This window comes from Temnothorax nylanderi, unplaced genomic scaffold (assembly GCF_030848795.1).
Source record: "Temnothorax nylanderi isolate EJ_2023f unplaced genomic scaffold, tnyl_v1.0 TNYL_tig0119_pilon, whole genome shotgun sequence".
Classification (NCBI taxonomy): domain Eukaryota; kingdom Metazoa; phylum Arthropoda; class Insecta; order Hymenoptera; family Formicidae; genus Temnothorax; species Temnothorax nylanderi.
In genome coordinates, this window is record NW_027249181.1 from 524,960 (window position 1) to 544,881 (window position 19,922).

Sequence of the window (19,922 nt, forward strand, 5' to 3'; positions counted from 1 at the left end):
TTTTTACAGCTTGTAACGTTTTGTATCTCTTTACAATTGACACGGAGTCCTTGACTGGGCCACAGGCCATCAAGAAAGCTATCACCAATCTATTCGAGCAAAAACCTTTGCCGATCGCCACAATTGTTCACTTCAAAGTCTCCACGCAGGGCATTACTTTGACTGACAATGCAAGAAAGCTATTTTTCCGTCGACATTATCCCACAAATAACATAAGTTATTGCGGATTGGACACTGAAGAACGCACATGGGAGTTCACCAGCGAAGATACTGGAAGACCACTTAGCGCTCAGTATGTTTTCAAATTTAAGTAAAATTCTTTTGAATTAAGAAATAAAATTATACTAAAATAAATAAATTATACTAACAAAATTATTTAAATTTTTTATGATTTGGATTATAATAATTGAACATTTTTATTTTATTATATTTACACTGTTAAATATTAAAGGATGAAATTTAAATCAATATCTTGAGTTAAATAACAATTTTTTATTTTTACCACATATGTGTCGATTATTTGAACACAAAACAGTATTATGTTAACTTCATTGGTTCAGTTAAATTAACGACATATTGAGTAGGAGCAGTGGTGGTCTATAAGAATGATTAAAAATTATTCAAATTGAGTATAATTTGACATTATGAATTTGTGTGACAGTGTATTTTATAATTTTATAAATATATGTAAAATAGAAAATTATAATTCTAAATCTTTCAAAAATTGCGATAAATTATTTTAAGCATTGAAGAAATTTGATGATTTTATTATTTACCTTAAATTAAATTAATTTGCTTATCACTTCTCTTTTCAGTCGTTGCTTCGGCTTCGTGGCAAGGAAACCCGCTCATAAATCGGACAATCAGTGCCACGTGTTCGCCGAATTGGAACCAGAGCAACCTGCAACGGCAATCGTAAATTTCGTGAATAAAGTCATGATGGGAAGCTCCATCGCCAAGGCCAACATTGTTTAAGAATTGCTACTCGCTCGCCAAAATCGCCAAGATTAACGGGCACAAACATCATTGCGAATTCGTTAACGGTTTCGCCGTTTACGGTTGATACCGATCACATATCTTTAGCGCAAAAAAATGCAAAGTCCAATTAAGGACAAAGCGACTGAGAAGTTGGGGATAACGGGACGAATGATCGATATAATCGATTAATGAAATTGTTATTCCGCTGACACGCGCGGAGGATCTTTCTAAAGGATTCGCTGAAAATGGCTGCACGAACTAATCATTATCATTAACCGACTACTCGTAATAAGTCTTCGTGCATTTCGTAGCGTTGAATCAGTAGAACATTCATGTTACAAAACAGTAGGGACGATACAATTATCAATAACGCCGGGAAGAAGTCGAGAATCGCTCTCTTTGGAAGAGAACGAGGAGAACGAGAGGCGATACGTGAATCGATTCCATCCTCGCGTCAATATGCAGTCAAGATAAGAAAGTTGTTGTTATGATTATCGTTACCGTTGTGATTTAACGTAGCGAATAGTAAAGATATAATGGATGGTCAAGAAGGGTAAGGTGGTCAAATGACTGCATTGGAAAAATTTGCTATAGGTATGTAATAAAGTAATTTGATTTTATTTAAAAAATTATAAAATTATGACTATTCTGCGTTCTTATTAATAACAAGAATAATTACAATTCAGCACATACTATTTACAATTTAGCAATTATTGAAGTATTTTTCAAATCTCACACAAATGTGTTTCGACGAAATATATTTAAATAATGTCGCTCTCTTCGCGTAATTTAACACTTTTTGCAAGTTTCTTTTGCGGAATTTTAAAGTTCATGATTTCGCCACCTTCCCCCACTTATGATACGATCGATCAGCCGCACGCAAACTTACCGATAGCTCGTAGTCATAGTTGAACAGAATCAACCGTGCTCTTCGCGTGATCTACGAAGGGCATCGAACATTCGAAACGAGCGTATCTCGCGCGACACTGAGTGCGCTTTCGATTTCGGAAAGCATCTATACATTGCGCGCGTATAAATATGCATACATTTACATATGCATAACATTGTTACACATACCACATACACGTAACTATCACACGAATAACAAAACCTGTGCTCGCGCTTTGATAACAGTATTAACTACATGATTTAATCTTCAAGAAACACTTTTTAATTCTGTTTTATTAAAAAAAATGTTATACTACAGAATTAATAGTAAAATAAAAAAATTTATAGAAATTGCATAATTATAAAATAATCGGAATCTATCATTACATTTTATTATTTTATTTAAGACTTTCATTTTTAAAGAAACATCTATATAATATTTAAATAACGAATAGGCCGTTAAATATTGCGCGAGCACATATAAATTCATATATTATCATGTTATACTTGAGACTCTCGAGTAATGTTTGACAGAGAATGTTACGTCGTTTGCAGAGTATATATTATACATATACACGCGTACACGCACATAATAAAATTCCCGTGTCATGCTCCCTCGATGTATGAAAGAATGATGTTATAAATAACTGTAAATACACCACGAGACAATGTCGCCTTAAAAGAAGGAGACGCCTTGTGAGAAACCGTCGCGAGATGAATGACAGTCCGCGACTTATGGAAGAAGCAATGCTTCAGGATCAGCTCGAAAGTCACGCAGGTTGGGATGAATAATGCTACTTGAGGAGTATGCACGTAACGAGGCAGTATCGCGCGTATTCTTTCGGTGAACCCATAGAATTCTTGCCATTTCGGGCTCGTGTGCCGTCGAGAGCGCTCACTCTCGCAGAGTACGTCTCGACGGGCACGACGATGAGCAGTCAATTATTACGATCGAATCGATTATATTGTAATTACGACAATATGACGACGCGAGGGGACCGCCGGTGTGTGCAGCAGCTAGCCTTCCTCTCGACGTCGCCGACTTCTTCGTCTACTTTCGCGGTCCCTTCTACTTTTGTCTTCCGAACGAAGGTCGGTTGAAGCTCCGGCGTTTCCTCTCTGCGAATTCCTCCACGATCGAGAGAGGAAGGATCCGTAGTTACGCAATGTGCTAGTCAAAATTCGTACTGTATATTCGATGGTCAAGAAATAGGTTTACAGTGACCTTGGGAACCCTTTTCGGGTATTATATGCCCTTCGATGGCGGCAAGCGCGAGGTATATCACTTCGCGCTAAGACTAGATGTAAAGTGAGTGTAATGTGTTTTTGTCCTGTGGATGATGGGCTCGAAACGACAACCTCGAAAACACGTAGAGACGATTGGGTGCCGCTGAAAGGATTAAGGGCCCGCTTGAGAGAACCGACCGTGTCTTCTTTTGCGTTCTTTCTTCTCTTCATCGTCCGTCTGCCCTTTCTTCTCCGTCTAGATTTCCTTTCGTACGCGCCCGAACCCGACTAACAGCGTAACATTAATTTAACATTCAGTCATTATAATAATTATTATTAATATTATTATATTTGTTTACGTTCTATTATACTCTGTGTACGTTTGCCCAATAATTGTACTATTGCGTGCCGCATGGGTACGCGCGTATAGTTGTAACAACAATAAATCATATTCACAGCGTGTTTTGATTTTAATATCTACCCTGATATTTTAAGCCGCTCCTACAGATGCACAGAAAAAAAAAGAAATGTCAAATCAAAACTTATATACTCAAATTAACGCGTCATTGTTTCGTACATACGCAACAATCTAAAAATTCTTATAAGAATTTTAACTTTTTTTTTCTTTATTGAACTATATAAATGACTTCATTCAACAAGTTATTTCAAGATTTCCACGTTGAAACTAAAGATATTTATAAATCAAGAATGTTGTTTTTTTCCGTGTACATATACAATTTACGTCAACTTTAATTATAAAGTAATAAGGAGTTATCAACTTATCACGTTGTACTTTAGGAAAAGTTTAATCTCGATTTTTATCACACAATTAAAAGTTATGAGTTTTATTAATCTTATCGTTTTGTAATAAATTCTATTATTTTCTTTTAACGACTTATCTAGTAAATATTTGTATATATTTCTTATCAATTATCGACGTGTGAAAAACAGAAGAACTCCATATATTATATAGAAAGAAGTTAACTTTCTAATAATAATATAATGTGCGTAATACTTTTTACACGTGCTCAGATGTTTAAACTTTAAACAGGTTGTTTTAACTGGAGTAATTGCATAAAGCCATTACGTATATAAAGAAGTGGATTTAATACATATAGTTACGGTTGTTTGAACACTGATATCGTGAAAACGTGTTTTGCTAACGGCAAACTTACTGACCTACTACTCATCTCGCCATACCAAACAAATTCACCGGAATACGCATAGCTTGAAAGTTTTTCCTTATATTGTTCTATTATTTTGTTAATTGTTAATAAAAAGATTTTTTTTAATTTTCTTCTCTACATTAAGTGCAAAAAACCAAAATTAAATGATACGGTCTATACAAACTTTGAAAATAAAGTAATGAAAATTATTTTTTAGAAAATAAAAAAGATTGACATTAATTTTAAATAGATTAATTTGAATTTGTAACTTACATTATATACAAATCACTGTTATTTTATCAAATGTCTATTAAATTTGAAGTCGTTTCCTTTCGAGAAAGGCCAATAATTAATACCAAAATAATGACACATCATACACGTTGAACATCAATTGAATGTCAGTTAATTACTACTTTTTAGATTTCACTGCTACCGCAAACCGCAACGTTATCAGAATCTATACGTTATATTGAATGATCAATCAAGCCGAATCAATGGAAATCACCGTAAGTCGACGTTCATAGATGTAATCGACCTCTCAAACGCTTCGAATATCCCATCCATTAACCCCGAGGCCTCCGATCCGCTGCATGATTGAAGAACGAACGTCATCCACGGCGACCACAGCGCAGAAATGAAATCCCGTAATCCAAGCCCGTGAGGCAGAACAGTGAAACCGTCGTGTTTCACATGCCCGTATGAACCAGCAACGTAGCAACTGGTTCCGGGTGCGGAGTGCGGGTTTGCCTGCAGTCAACGAGGAACCTTCGAGACGATCGAGCATCATCCTGGCGCGATCGAAGCACACCATGTGTGCCGGCGTCGAGTCGATTTTGTGCGTGATCCTCGGGGTTTCGGGAATCCTCATGTCGCATTTGGCGAACAGCAATCCGTATCGCGGTAATTACACGGTGACACGTCCACAATATGACCGCTCGGAGAACAAGATATTCAAGGAAGATAAAGTTCTGGATGAGGAAAGTGGGTTGGTGTCGTTAATGAATGATCAAAAATTTGAATAAAGTTGTTAATTGAGTTAGTTTTTATAATATTTTAAGAAAAGATTTTCAAAGACTAAGTGCCCGTCTATAATAGGTGTTTTAAGCCTTAAGCCCTAAGAAATTGACCAATCATAGTCAATTATTCTCCTCAAATTCAACTGTGATTGAACAATTTTTTAAGGCTTAGGGCTTAAAACACCTATTGTAGACCGGGACTAACAGAGGATTCTGCGTCTAGACAGAGATTATTAGAAAAGTCAAACAGTTAAATAAATCGATACTATGTTGTTCTTAAGTGATAAGTGTATTTTAATATGATTTTTGAGAGGTAATTATAACAGGAATTCTGAATAAAAAAAGTTTAAGTTGATATTTATTTAAAAGTTCTCTTTCTGTCTCTTTCTAAAACACTTAAACCTTTTAAAGAGAGAAAGAGAAGGAAAGAATTAAAGTTTATATTAATGTTTATTGAATTCTTCAAAAGAATGCAATAAATATTGCAAATTGAAATTTATAAGTTCTTACGTAAGAAAATATGTGATTATTGTCATTTTCCATATTTAGGTAATTCAATTATTGCAACTTCTATTCATTAATTCTTACATATTGCTATTGCTAAGTAACATTCAAATATGTTAATTAAGATGCGCCTTTTCATTCACTACATATGTTTTATCCATTCTAATTTTTTTTCTACAGAATTTTTTTCTTAGAGCGTTTTTCTAAGAGAGTTTTCCTAAGTCCCGGTCTACAATAGGTGTTTTAAGCCCTAAGCCTTAAGAAATTGTTCAATCACAGTTGAATTTGAGGAGAATAATTGACTGTGATTGGTCAATTTCTTAGGGCTTAGGGCTTAAAACACCTATTGTAGACTGGGACTAAGAGAAAGTAGATCATAAGTATGTTAATTATGAAAAAATGGGAATATTGTGTTGTTTTGCTGAAGTAATTAATGGTGAAACTACAATGCGTTTTTTACGCGATCACGCGAATGCGAATGGCGCTCTTGGCAGTCAGAAAACACGTGGCACGAACGTCAAGACGCCGTTAAGCATTTTTGTAAATCTCCATAAATTCAAAGTATTCTTATCATATTTGGAATTTATCATAAAATTCATAATAAGCACAATAATTATTTTTAAATTATAAAAGTTATAAAACTTTTTAAACTTTACATTTACAAAGATTTACAAAGTGATATTATATGTTTTTTTTTCATAATTTAAACAATGCCTCGAAATATTTTAACATAATTAATATAAAAAATATTAAAGAATACTTTACAGCATAAAAATAAGTTAGAAGTAATAATCGACATATAGTTTGCAGAATACCCATAACGATCGAGAAATGCATCTGTGTTTGAATTCCAAAGGCAGAGAAGAAGAAAGACTCGTATTCGCTGAAGCAAATAATCAGCTTCAAAACACGCCCAGAGAGTTGTCTGGGGGTGATGATGATGATGATGATGATTACAGAGGTTTTTCTCTATTTGGCCTCGTTGAATCCATGCTGTCCGTCGTAGCGAGCGGGCTCAGCACAGTCGTGAACAGTATCGTCGGTACCGAGAAAAAGGATTCACGGTCACGTACCAGCAGAATAAATTATAGAAATTATCATTTAATCAGGGCGTTTCCTAACACGGAAAGTCAAGCTGCGGATCTGCGCGACTTAAGAGACGCCGAACCGGAAGACATTAAATTTTGGTCCTTTCCAAATCCTAACAGGTTTGTATTCATTTCTATTGTAATGATTAATTATTTAATATATGTAATATATTTAATTTCTGTGCTACATTTCTTCTTATAGAACGGCCGACATGATCGTGGCGCCGGATCTCGTAAACGATGTTAAGGAGTATTTGAGAGATAAGAAGATTGACTTCAAAGTATTAATCTCGGACATCCAGGTAAAAATAAAGATATATTTTATAACCTTGATATACATTAATATTAAATCGTACTGAACTTTAAAAAGTGCATGGAATTTAAACAAAATTAATTTCTGTGTTAATAAGAGTACTATATATAGATAACATTAATATTATTAATAATTGAAAATACTCACTTGACATTTTAATATGGTTGAATAATTTGTACATAACTGGTATCTCATTATCTGCAAGAAACATTGGAGGAAAATTTCAGTGACAGCTGATGTCCATATCTAACACTGACACGCTTTACTTATGGTCTTTTCAATATTTCTTATGGCACAGAGATACAAAAGTAACATGACAGTAGCGAATAAATCATCATTTATTATATTAAAATGATGGATCAAAGGTTTTCGTTACTGCATATATTAATCGTTATTTATGCGTCCTATTTATTGACTGATAGTCACTAATATATTAGAAATGGAAAGAGAAATCTCGCTGATTGTCTGCGTGATTAATTGACGCAATTAAAACGCGACTCTGAATTGAGTGTAGTTGGTAAAAGTCAACTTTCTTTCTTTGATTGACAGAAAACGATCTCTTATCAAAATCCGAAGATGTCCAAAGAACAGCGCGAGGACTTGGTCACCACTCAAGGCCACACGATGACATGGAAACGTTATCACCGATACGCAGGTAAAATCGCATATTGCGAGATATTCTTTACGTCGTATACTAAATTGATTTAATCTATACGTGTTTAAAAAATATTAATTTAAAATATAATTTAATATTTAATATTTTATTTTACTAATTTAATGTAGATATATGAATAATTTTATTGTATAAACTATTTTTTATTTGACATATGCACATAAATGAAAAAATTTAATAAGTAAATTTAATTAAATATAATATAAATTGACCTTTTCTTCCGCAGATATTATACGCTATTTAGAATACTTAGCCTTCAGGTATCCTAAATTGGTAGAGTTAATAACTATTGGACATAGCTACGAGGGCCAACCGATAAAGATGGCGAAGGTTTCGGCAGGATTAAACAAAGAAGGCGAAAGAAAACCCGCTATTTGGATCGATGCCGGTGAGTCACTTTTGTAAAATAGTCATTCCTTTGATACAAACAAACAAAAATTTAAGTCGAAAATAGATTAAAAAATAATTGTGAATAAAAAATAAATTTCATTATTAACGTCATATATAACGTATTTTTTTTATTATGAATTAATTATGAAAAATTATGGTCAGCCGATTCTCACCGGCGCGGCGATGTGTCGAACCCGTATTCCCACGTTTTGCACACACCTCGTCCCGTTAGATCATCTTTTCGGTAAACCGTCATCGTCTTCGCAGGCATGCATGGACGAGAATGGATTGGTACCGCGGTGGCGACCTACATATTGAGTCAACTGGTTGAAAAGAACTCGAGCTACACGAAATTGTTGGGTAATTCGGACTGGATGATTCTGCCGGTTGTGAATCCCGACGGTTACGAGTATAGCCATGTCGGCGACCGCTTTTGGCGGAAAACCAGAAGCAATCACGTGGAAAGCCAAAACGACAGTAGGTGAGGAGAGAAGTCTGAAGATAAGTCTGCCACTTGAACGCCACTTCAATTGTCTCCAGAGTCTTAATTAATCGATTAACGTCAGTAATATTTACTCATTATACGTATGATCTCATTATACGTATTTGTCGAGAGCTATATATATTAAGAGAAGTGTTAGAGAGATTAGATTGCAAACGATAAGATTTTTTATTTTATTTTAAGATAAGGAGATCAAAACTGTCTGGATTAAAAAACATTTTTTTATAATGCCTATTATATAATCAATATTCATACAACGCAAATAATTTTGAGAGCCTCGCGTGTTGCTAAACTGAAACGGTGCGTGATCTTCTTTTCTAGATACACGCCTTCCAATTTATTACAGTTCGTAACACACTATGCCAGATGGTTATGGACTACATGCGAAGGAGTCGATCCGAATCGAAATTTTGCATACCACTGGGGCGAAGAGAAAGAAGGAGGTGCCAGTTCAGATCCCTGCCAGGAAACATATTCCGGGCCTTACGCCTTTTCCGAACCCGAAACGAAGGCCATGGCGGATTACATTATGGCGAACAAGCAACATATTCGGTACGCTATAAATGTCAAATTAATGCTTAATGAATTTAATTTTATCGTTCGAACGTATTTTATTTTAACTTTTCAATTTTATTAATTAAGATTTTAATTTTTAAGCATTTTCTAATACTATAAATACTAAACTTACGTTTTCAGAATGTACTTGACTCTGCATTCTTATTCGCAAATGTGGCTGGTACCGTGGAGTTACACACGTTCGAAACCGCCGGATTACTCCGATTTGATGAGTGTAGCGAAAAAGGCAATTAACGCGATCACGAAAGTTCACGGCACTAATTATCAACTTGGACCGTCAGCGGAACTGATGTATCCGACTTCTGGTACGAATTTAATTATGTTACTTAATTCACTTTTAATACACACTTTAAATTGATTTATATGAAAGATTTAATGCGCTGATTTACGGCTATTACGAAAATCCGATATCAAGATAATTAAGTTGATAGCGAGATTCGACTTCGCAATATGTCACGTCAAGGAGAAAAAACTTTTCTGTTTGCAGGAGCGTCTGACGACTGGGCTAAAGGCGTTGCTTCGATAAAGTATGCGTACACGGTGGAACTACGTGATCGCGGAACGTACGGATTCCTATTACCGGCTAATCAAATAGTTCCGACTGCGCGCGAGATCTGGGCAGGGATCCGGGCGATCGCACGCTTAGTTACCTGCAACACGTGAAATCCACGTTTCGCGCACTTCTGATGCGCACTTAAGCGTCTGAACGTTCTTTCTTCGATCCAGATAATGGAAACTGGATCAATGCCCTTTGTGAATCACAGAAATGTGGGATTTTACGCACACGTCATTTTTGCGCAATTTTGGACATCGATGGACAGGGTACATAGGGCATTCGTACTGAGAAATCAACACTCGTATTGTTATCGAAATAAATTAAATGAGTTACAAGAGATAGCGATGAAAGATAAATTTACATTGAATTGGATGCATTATATCATTGTTTTCTGTTATGATATCATTGATTGTCGAGTTACAATGAAATGAGATGTTGTAATAGCTGATTTTAAGTTTCCCATTAAGTCTCCCTAAGTTACATCTTTGTATTGTATCTTTGTATATTTTTTAGAAAAGTCGCTATGTAATTAAATTAAATAAAAGATTATATTTTAAAAACTGTTTTGACTAAACAGTTTTGACTAAATTGTGTGTAAGATTTGCAGCTATCTTAGATTTATTTTATTTTTGTACATTTTTCTTTGTAGATTATGTGAAGTATGTTTTCGTGATATACAGAATTATATTTAGTGAAGAGAAAAAGTGTAATATATAACATAATGAATGTATTTATTTTATTAATACCGAGTTCTTTTGTACAAATAATAATACATTAAGTCTTATTTTAATTTAAATATATTATAAAATACATACAAAAAATAAAAGTGTTTTTACTATGATATAAAGATGGAAATAAATTTCTACATACAATAAATAAAAGCATTTCTATTATAATATAAAAATGCGGATACATTTTTAATATGAAATAACTACATAATAAAATCGAGACTAACGTTAATTTACTTTAATATGGGATTATAAAGATTAATTATTCAGAAGATGCCTTTTCTTTAAGGGACAAATTAATGATAAAGAAAGTGTGTGGTCAGTGCATGCTTATCTACGTGTACAAGAAGAAATTGCGTTATCAAGGTTAATCTAAAAGACACGCATACCTTATCGCGAGATAGTGTGAGTTATTTCACAGTATATAAGCCGTAAGATCTTGTTCAGATTCATCTTGTGCCTAGGTTCTATTGAGCTAACATACCGACAATGTTGATTCGGAGCCTTTTAGCTATTGTTTTGGTATTCCAGGGTAAGTACACACACAATTATTTTTTGTACTTTATATAAAATATACAATATACAATACATACATATACTTAAGATTTTTTCTTACAATTTTTTTAATAGAAATAAAATTTGTATATTTTATATTTTTGAATATAATATCACAGCCAATATGCAGAGTGCAAATTTTTTTTAGAATTATATCAAATATATATATATTAGCCATTTCTGAAAAAACATTTAATAAATAAAAAGACATTTGATAAAAAGTTTCCTAATAATTATACAAATATATAGAATAGTGCGCTTTTAAACGAAAGATTTATTTTTAAAATAGTGTTATATATTCTAAAAAAATAAAAATAATGCTAAACACATTATAAAATTAAAATATTTAGTAAACGTTACAAAAGTTTCACTGTGATTCTAAAAGAACTATGCATTAAAAGCATTTTTAATCATTTTTATAGCGTGTCTGGCCGTCCCATTCGGCCTGAAACCCAGGATTACCGATGGAGAGGATGCCACACCGGGTGAATTCCCTTATCAAGTCTCTGTTCGATGGGGTCTTCCACCCTTAATTCCTTTTAGTCATTCATGTGGTGGTTCCATTATAAACGAGAATTTCGTCTTAACTGCTGGACACTGTGTCTTGAAACTTGGTAGGCTTAAAGTCTTCGCTGGCAAGCATTATCTTACGGAAGTTGAATCTACTCAGCAAGAAGTTGACGTCGCTAAGGCCTACGTCCACGAAAACTATCCAGGGTATGTCCATTATTTTTATTTGCAGTTGAAAATAAATATTTGAGAAATTAAAACTATAATTAACTATAAATAATTATAGTTCCCTTTTAACACGTTCATTGCTTCTAAATTTTTTTAGTTTTACTACTAAAACTAAATTTTTAAATGTATATAAATAATTTGTCAGCAATATAGACATTTAGATGTCTATAATCTATCTATATATATAAAATAGAATGTCTGTGTATGTATGTATGTATGTTCTTTATACACTCTTAAACTATTCGACCGAATTTTTACCAAAAGTATATAAAATAGGGGTAGAATTTTCCGGGGAGTGTTATAGAGTGTATAGTTTTTTGTTACCGATCTTTTTGGGAACCGGTATCCAAAATTTTTCCAATTTTTCGGGAAATAATTGACCGAATCTTAAAGAATTATATATGAAACAGGGGTAGAATTTTCCGGGGAGTGCTATAAAGTGTATAATTTTTCGTTACCAATTTTTTGGAAGCCGGAATAATTTAATTTTACATTAATCTACCGATTTATTGATTTAGTTAAAACCGGTCCGCTTTTGTTGAAACAGGTTCAAAAATTTTAATAATTTAATTTTACATTAATCTACCGATTTATCGATTTAGTTAAAACCTTAGTTAAAACTTAAAAAATGCCCTGGAAAATCGGTTATCGGTAAGTGAAATATCGAGGTTCTGTGTACATCGCGAGCGAGCAATTTCGAAATTCCCGACAAAATACCCGGGAAAACCAAGTCGTTGATCGGTAAGTGAAATATCGGAAAAGCGGAAATGACTCAATAGTGTGAAACTCGAGTAGAAAAAGACCGGTTACGACATGTTCAATCAAAGAAAACATTTATGTGGTTCGATTTTAAATCGACTTTAAATCAAATGAAGTCGTTTGAAGAAAAACGACGCCCGGGCGAAGCCCGGGTAACCAGCTAGTTATAGATATTTATATGTCTTTATCACTATATTATTTAAATCAAGCAACTTTTTTGTAAACGCGGAACTGCGATATCCGCATTGAACGTGTTAATGTACTTCTACCTAAATTATTTTGTTAAATGTTATATAAATTTGCAGTTAAATAAGAAAACAAGATTAGTATTTTTGACATTTATTTTGACAAAAGATAGTTTAAAAAACTATAATACAAAGATTTAATTAATATCATCTCATAATAATTGTACGTGACTCCGAAAATTATAAAAATATGTGATTTATAACGGAGTTACAAAATTGTTTAACATGATTAAAACGTACTTATTCATGAAAATATTATAATACGAAGACATTATTTTCTATGTATATTATTTAAAATGTTATTGATTTATTTATGCTACAAAATATCACGAATATAGATTATATCTGAAATATTATAAGTTGTTTGGAAACAATTTTGAAATATGATAGATATATATAAATTTAATTTTTTTTCAAGATTTTAAAAATATACTCATCACGGACTTATCACATGCAATCATTAGTTCACAATCTACAATCTATATCATGTTACAATATCATCATTGTTTTTGATAAGCCTTTCACAATCGGAATTCACATTTTCTCAACTGATAACATACCTAACGCGTCTGGAATGTGATTACGATATTTTGGATTGACTCGTACTGCTTTTTTCAGAGGTGTTGCTCCATATGACATTGCTGTTCTGAAACTGAAAACTCCTCTCGTTCTCAACGAGAGAGTATCCGCTGTTAACTTACCGAAAGAAAACGAGGTACGAACTGGAAATGCTGTGCTTTCTGGATGGGGCTCCATCTCCAAGAGATTGCTTCCAAAACTCCCCAAGGTTCTCCAAAAAGTTACTGTTCCTTTATTGGACAGTGAATCTTGTCAGGCTAAATTCCCACCAAATGACACACCAAAAGTCACAGATACCATGATCTGCACTGATGCTATTGGGGAAATATCAGCTTGTTCCGTAAGTCCAATTTTAACTTTCTACGTCTTCTTACAATCAGAGTAACAATTGCCAAAATTATAATTATAAAGAGAATATTATATATTTATTAATTTTACATTATTAATGCCAGTATTATCTATTCAATCAGTTACTTTGTTAATCTATTCCACAAAATGGCATTGTCTTTTTGTTTTAATCTCCATCTAGAAATATTGTAAAGTTATATTATAATATTTAATACACATATATTGTATATAATCTGTATATTATATTTTTAAATTTGTTATTAGTGTTGCAGCAACAAAGAGAATTAGATAATTAAATGCAAAACATATTTTCTTTGCACAATATCTTTACTAATTAAATATCTTTCTTATAGGGTGACTCTGGCGGTCCATTGGTTCAATTAGAAAATAACACTCCCACTCAAGTCGGTATCGTTTCATGGGGAGTCTACCCGTGCGGTGTCAATCGCATGCCTTCGGTCTATACCCGTGTAGCTTCCTACATCACTTGGATTAAGTCGAAAACGTCGCTTTAATTAATATTAATTAATATTAATAATATTATTAATCCACCATCTGTTACTGATTAATGTAATAATTAATATTGTATTTCAAAACATAATTCTATATCGATATTTTATTACAATATTTCTAATTTATAAATTAAAAAAAGATCGCGCGCGTGCTAACAACTATTAAAATTAGCTAATGAATACTGAGAACAATATTGTTACATTTTACATAATGTTAAACTGTTAAAAATAAACAAATTATTATACATGATTAATCACAATTTGTACATTCTTTATTTAAATCCTAAATAAAAAGGGAAAACAATTAAAAAGGTGGATAGTAACTTTTTAACCTTCTGTCTATAAATGTTAAATATCAAAGCTTCGATCAAATTCTTGATAAGAAAAAACTAATTGCATTACTTTAATATTTTAGTTTATTTTCTTACATAAGTATATTGTATAATTTAAATATCTAATTTAAATAATTTAATTCTATAACATATTTTAGTTCTTAATTCTGAGCTTGTTAACAAGATTGAAGAACATTAATTTATATTTATACATATAAATTATATTGTACATAGAATTTAACGATTAATTTGCTCTTATTCGTAAAACAGATATTACCGAATATAATTATTTTTAATACTTGTTAAAAACTGTTGTATATAACTGTTGTACTATTATTTGTTATAAACTTATAAATAAGATATAAAAAAAAAGCTAAAGGCAAAGTGCAAAGTGTAAATTGCGGCATATAAAGTGTTACGAGCTATTATCTCTGAAAGTATGCATCATAACAAAGAATGTCTTACAAGCGGACAACCAACCCTAGACTCCTTTAATTTTACTAAATTTTTAATATGTTATAGTACACCTCATTCACTTATGAATCATCATGAATGATCAATAACTTATAAAATATTAATGTTTAAAATTCTTCGTGTGCGTAATTGTTTTAAAATTCTGCAAAGCAACGTTTATTTATGTATTATAAATAAGAAAAATAAAATTATGGTGACATTACACAAAGAAGTACATCAAAATTAACAAAAATATGTTAGACGACAATTAATCTTCGGTGTTAAAACTTTTAATTTGTACACTATTAATATTATAGTCACAATGCATAAACGTTTTTCACTGCTATCTATCATAGAAACACATTACTAATTTGCAGCAAGCGCATTTTATGAATGCAACTTTTCCTATGCATAAGCATAATTTATTTATCACTGATATAAAAAAAAATTAAATTAATATTTTATAAAGTATAAACTATTAAGCATTGGAGTTAATTTACCTTGTATTGGTAAATAAGATGTACAGTATAATGTATATTAATTCGCCGAGTCATAGTAGCCTGACTCATCCGCTGGATTTTTAGTAGATTTTTTTCAAAACGGGACGGTGAAAAATTCCCCAAAAATTCATATAATTCTATTTTGCATTCCAGAACAACATATTAAAATTTCATGAAACTGGCTGCATTTTTTTGTAGCCATTGAACCTCCTTAAACAAACATACATATACACACCAATCTACAAAAATGCTATAAATTGAAAAATATCACTTTTTTATCGACTAAAGTTCAATTCCGTCGTATACAATTCTTTGAAATTCACTCAATTTATTTCTTAAAAAATTGGAAAAATTTCGTAATCGGTTCCCAAAAGATCGGTAACAAAAAACTATACAGTTTATAACACTCCCCGGGAAATTCTACCCCTGTTTTATATACAATTCTTTAAGATTCGATCAATTAATTCCCGAAAAATTCGAAAAATTTCTGATACCGTTTTCCAAAAAGATTGGTAACGAAAAATTATACACTTTATGCCACTCCCCGGAAAATTCTACCCCTATTTTACATACAATTCTTTGAAATTCGGTCAATTATTTCCCAAAAAATTGGAAAAATTTCGGATACCGGTTCCCAAAAAGATCGGTAACAAAAAACTATACACTCTATAACACTCCCCGGAAAATTCTACCCCTATTTCATATATTTTTGGTAAAAATTCGGTCAAATAGTTCAAGAGTGTATAAAGAACATACATACATACATACATACATACATACAGACATTCTATTTTATATATATAGATATATATATATATATATATATATAAATGTTACAAAATATCTTTGATCTCAAAAAAAAAAAAATATATATATATATACAGTGCATTATATATATCTACATATAATAGGCATTGTTTTCTGCATTGACGATGAGAAATGTTAACTTAAATATATTTAAATTTGTTTATATAATTAATTTGATTAATTATAATTGCTTATATTATCTCATATCTGTAATAAGTTGAAATTGTACTTACAGTGCAGAGTGGTTCGTTGAAAGTAAATGACAGAAAGAAATAAACAAACAAAATATTTCGCAGAAAGAGGTAATTCGGGCTTTTATGCTTTTATCCCCTCCATAATTATTTTCTTCATAATCTAAACTCTTTATTCCATTGACCCGAAACCGGGAAGTACGTTTTTATCACAGACAATCTTGATAAATAAATAAATCAAAAATAAATCCACTCTCTCTATCATAAACCGGATTACTGTTTTTCCGAATTTTTTACATATTTTTGTTGAGGGATAATGATTGATCATAATCAGATAACGACAATACAAGAAGTTTATCTACTGGATGATCCATCATAATTGAATTGTAGCTTAATTGGTTAAAGCTAAAAAAATGTTTTATTATTATTATTATTTAAATAACTTTTATACTTGATTAGCATGTTAAAACAGTGATTTAAACAATATTGAAACAAATAACAAATAAGAAAGATTAATTTCTAATTAATAATAATTTTTATTATTGTTATATTTATTGTTTCTTGTTAAATTTAATTAATTTCAAAGTTACGACCATTATCAGAATAATTAAAATATGCATTATTAATTTTAATATGCATTTCTTAATATTATTGTCTTAGCTGATATTCTTGTTTAACTTATTGATAAGTCCTTTTTTCTATTAAAAAAAAAGATTGATTAAGGTGAGTAAATAAATAAATTAAATTTTAAATATAAAATGTGGATAAATAATACATTTTCTTTTTTTATGTAACTGTAAACTTATACATTTATACATTTTATATCAGTGTATCTAATTTTAAAGAAGCCATTTGTTATCGCTGAATTAATTGTACAGATTTTGTTATATTGACGATATACACAATATATATATAGGACTAGTAGCATTGTTCGTTAAAATTAGCTGCGACGTACTATTTGATTCAATATTGATATCAATACAATTAAGTCGTAAGACTGTCTTCAGTAAATCTTTCTTATCGTAAACGAATTTTCGTAGATTACAATGGATTATCAGCGAAGCGTCATCATTGATCGTTCAGATATCATATGGATGTACTCCATGAAACGAGTATAAAATACCCTCAATTCGTGGGTTTGACATCAATCAGCGAAATGTTTTCCAAAGCAATCGTATCCTTTGCTCTCCTAGCAGTGGCGATCGCAGGTAAGTCAATTTTCTTGATTTCTACAACACATATAATTTGGATAAACCCATTAAGTTCTATTTAAAAAATAAACACTAAAGCAACACATAAGAAACTACTCTTATTAAAAAGTCTCAAATTTATTATACAAATAATAGTAAAATTATCGTTTCCTTTCATGGATTATTAAGCAAAAGAAAAAGCAAGACTTAGTTTTTATTATATTATTACAAATTTTTCTAATCATATTTCATAGAACTATCTTTGGTGTGTTACGATCAACTTCTTCTGGCGAGAATATATTTTTTTAAATATTATTAATTGAAATTTTAGCGAGACCCCGAGTCGGTCTTCAGATGCCGATCTTGCCACATTTTTCACCTCAAGTAGTCGGAGGTGAAAAGGCACCGGAAGGTGCTTACCCGTACATAGTTTCCCTTCACGCATACTCCCAGCACTTCTGCGCCGGATCCATTTTGAACGAGCGCTGGATCATAACTGCAGCGCACTGCGTTCAAGCACTTCCTTCTGCAAATTATATTAGCGTCAAGGCTGGAAAGCACAATATTCTACGTAATGAGCCCAACGAACAGACGGTCAAAGTTTCGCAAGGTTTTGTACATGAAAAATATGGAGGGTAAGTAAAACGTTGAAAAGCAATAAGTACGAACAATTAGTTTTTATTCGGATTAATATATAATTAGTGCTGTATTTATAATTGACTTGTAATTGTGTATATTAGCAATCTAGAATATAATGTCTCTTTTTGCATCAATAATCAGAGCCGCTCTATCTACTATAGAATAAATTACAATAATTAAAATTACTAATAATGACGCAGCATATTGATATTTCGGTTATCACTTAATATTTACGATTAGAAAAACTGTATATCAGATAAGTGATGAAGCACGGAAAACTATATCTCAGATAAGCGATGATGCATGAAATAAATCTCGAAATCTGTTATGTTTTATATATACAAAATATTTCCGTCAACTCTGATGTAGATTATTATTATTTTTCCACTAATACTACAATTCTTCTAATATTAGTTTAAACATAATTATCTTTAAAGGTTCGTTATTAATAAATATATAATTTTATATTTGTATTGATTTTCTAAATTTCAGTGGTGTTGGCCCATATGACATTGGTCTGCTTAAGCTTGCGTCCCCATTGAAGTTGACGAACCGAGTACAAGCCATCGAGTTGGCATCACCAGAAAGTGACCCATCGGGAGAGGCATGGCTTGCTGGATGGGGCTCCACCTCGAGAAGCCATTTCCCGGAAATGCCAGAAATACTTCAGCACGTTCAGAAGGAGTACGTCGATCGCGATGTTTGTCACGAATCCGTCGTGCGCTTGACTGGATCTTCTCCCGTTCATGAAACCAATGTCTGCACTGGGCCATTGTACGATGAAATCTCCGCATGCAGTGTAAGTTCCAGACGTTCAATAAATTTAGTAAATCACCGTAGCAGAGTAACGTCGCCTATTAACGTGGCGATTTAATCAAAATCTTTAATACCACTTTTAGGGTGACTCCGGTGGCCCTCTAGTCTCGTACAATGGACAAAAGCCGGTGCTCACTGGAATAGTATCTTGGGGTATTATTCCATGCGGTACTCCAGGCGCGCCATCCGTGTACACCAGAGTGTCCAAATTCAATGATTGGATTGCGCAGAAAATTCGTAGTTATTAATGACGGCAAAATTGACGACGTATCACTGTATACCGATGACGAATTATTATATATTACATATTATTCAACGTAAATAAATATGCAGCATAAATGAACAATGATATTTTTTATTCCGAACCTACATCAAATAAAAACTAATTTAAGTAGTTTGTTAAATATCAAAGCTTCGATCAAATTGTTAAGAAAAAACTAATTGCATTACTTTATTATTTTAGTTTATTTTCTTACATAAGTATATTACGTAATTTAAATATCTAATTTAAATAATTTAATTCTATAACATTTTAGTTCTTAATTCTGAGCTTGTTAACAAGATTGAATAAAATTAAATTATATTTATACATATAAATTATATTGTACATTGAATTTAACGATTAATTTGCTCTTATTCGTAAAACAGATATT

At 32.0% G+C, this 19,922-nt stretch overlaps 4 protein-coding genes across 14 annotated transcripts in view; all 4 read left to right on the forward strand.

The window, feature by feature from the left end:
* The window catches only part of By (focal adhesion protein tensin), a 172,951-nt gene extending 169,398 nt beyond the window's left edge, over positions 1 to 3,553 (forward strand). For all 11 annotated transcript variants that reach the window (XM_071713033.1, XM_071713035.1, XM_071713038.1 and 8 more), the window contains 2 exons: positions 10 to 292; positions 816 to 3,553. In XM_071713033.1, the coding sequence (XP_071569134.1) occupies positions 10 to 292; positions 816 to 975 (443 nt within the window). In that variant the 3' untranslated portion in view covers positions 976 to 3,553. The remainder of the gene's footprint in view (positions 1 to 9; positions 293 to 815) is intronic.
* Positions 3,554 to 4,505: 952 nt separating this feature from the next.
* Positions 4,506 to 10,703, forward strand: LOC139776416 (carboxypeptidase A2). The gene is made up of 9 exons (XM_071713046.1): positions 4,506 to 5,244; positions 6,583 to 6,987; positions 7,070 to 7,169; positions 7,730 to 7,835; positions 8,080 to 8,241; positions 8,511 to 8,724; positions 9,067 to 9,297; positions 9,442 to 9,626; positions 9,809 to 10,703. The coding sequence occupies exons 1-9, from the start codon at positions 4,958 to 4,960 to the stop codon at positions 9,982 to 9,984; spliced, it is 1,866 nt and encodes a 621-aa protein (XP_071569147.1). The 5' UTR covers positions 4,506 to 4,957; the 3' UTR covers positions 9,985 to 10,703.
* Positions 10,704 to 11,042: 339 nt separating this feature from the next.
* LOC139776417 (trypsin-1) lies at positions 11,043 to 14,595 on the forward strand. Its single transcript, XM_071713048.1, has 4 exons — positions 11,043 to 11,137; positions 11,583 to 11,877; positions 13,521 to 13,821; positions 14,183 to 14,595. Exons 1-4 carry the CDS (start codon positions 11,095 to 11,097, stop codon positions 14,342 to 14,344), a joined length of 801 nt encoding a protein of 266 aa, XP_071569149.1. The 5' UTR covers positions 11,043 to 11,094; the 3' UTR covers positions 14,345 to 14,595.
* Positions 14,596 to 18,159: 3,564 nt separating this feature from the next.
* LOC139776418 (lectizyme-like) lies at positions 18,160 to 19,579 on the forward strand. Its single transcript, XM_071713049.1, has 3 exons — positions 18,160 to 18,449; positions 18,946 to 19,252; positions 19,353 to 19,579. Exons 1-3 carry the CDS (start codon positions 18,169 to 18,171, stop codon positions 19,515 to 19,517), a joined length of 753 nt encoding a protein of 250 aa, XP_071569150.1. The 5' UTR covers positions 18,160 to 18,168; the 3' UTR covers positions 19,518 to 19,579.
* The last annotated feature ends 343 nt before the right edge of the window (positions 19,580 to 19,922 follow it).

What these genes read in the sequence shown, in the direction of transcription:
- LOC139776416 (XM_071713046.1), top strand. Translation starts at nt 4,958, where the DNA reads ATGAACCAGCAACGTAGCAACTGGTTCCGGGTGCGGAGTGCGGGTTTG. An exon ending in ACGTTATCACCGATACGCAG is followed by an intron (nt 7,836 to 8,079) that starts GTAAAATCGCAT and finishes TTTCTTCCGCAG; the next exon opens with ATATTATACGCTATTTAGAA. An exon ending in CGCTATTTGGATCGATGCCG is followed by an intron (nt 8,242 to 8,510) that starts GTGAGTCACTTT and finishes TCGTCTTCGCAG; the next exon opens with GCATGCATGGACGAGAATGG.
- LOC139776417 (XM_071713048.1), top strand. Translation starts at nt 11,095, where the DNA reads ATGTTGATTCGGAGCCTTTTAGCTATTGTTTTGGTATTCCAGG. An exon ending in GTCCACGAAAACTATCCAGG is followed by an intron (nt 11,878 to 13,520) that starts GTATGTCCATTA and finishes TGCTTTTTTCAG; the next exon opens with AGGTGTTGCTCCATATGACA. An exon ending in GGGAAATATCAGCTTGTTCC is followed by an intron (nt 13,822 to 14,182) that starts GTAAGTCCAATT and finishes TCTTTCTTATAG; the next exon opens with GGTGACTCTGGCGGTCCATT.
- LOC139776418 (XM_071713049.1), top strand. Translation starts at nt 18,169, where the DNA reads ATGCCGATCTTGCCACATTTTTCACCTCAAGTAGTCGGAGGTGAAAAG. An exon ending in GTACATGAAAAATATGGAGG is followed by an intron (nt 18,450 to 18,945) that starts GTAAGTAAAACG and finishes TCTAAATTTCAG; the next exon opens with TGGTGTTGGCCCATATGACA. An exon ending in ATGAAATCTCCGCATGCAGT is followed by an intron (nt 19,253 to 19,352) that starts GTAAGTTCCAGA and finishes TACCACTTTTAG; the next exon opens with GGTGACTCCGGTGGCCCTCT.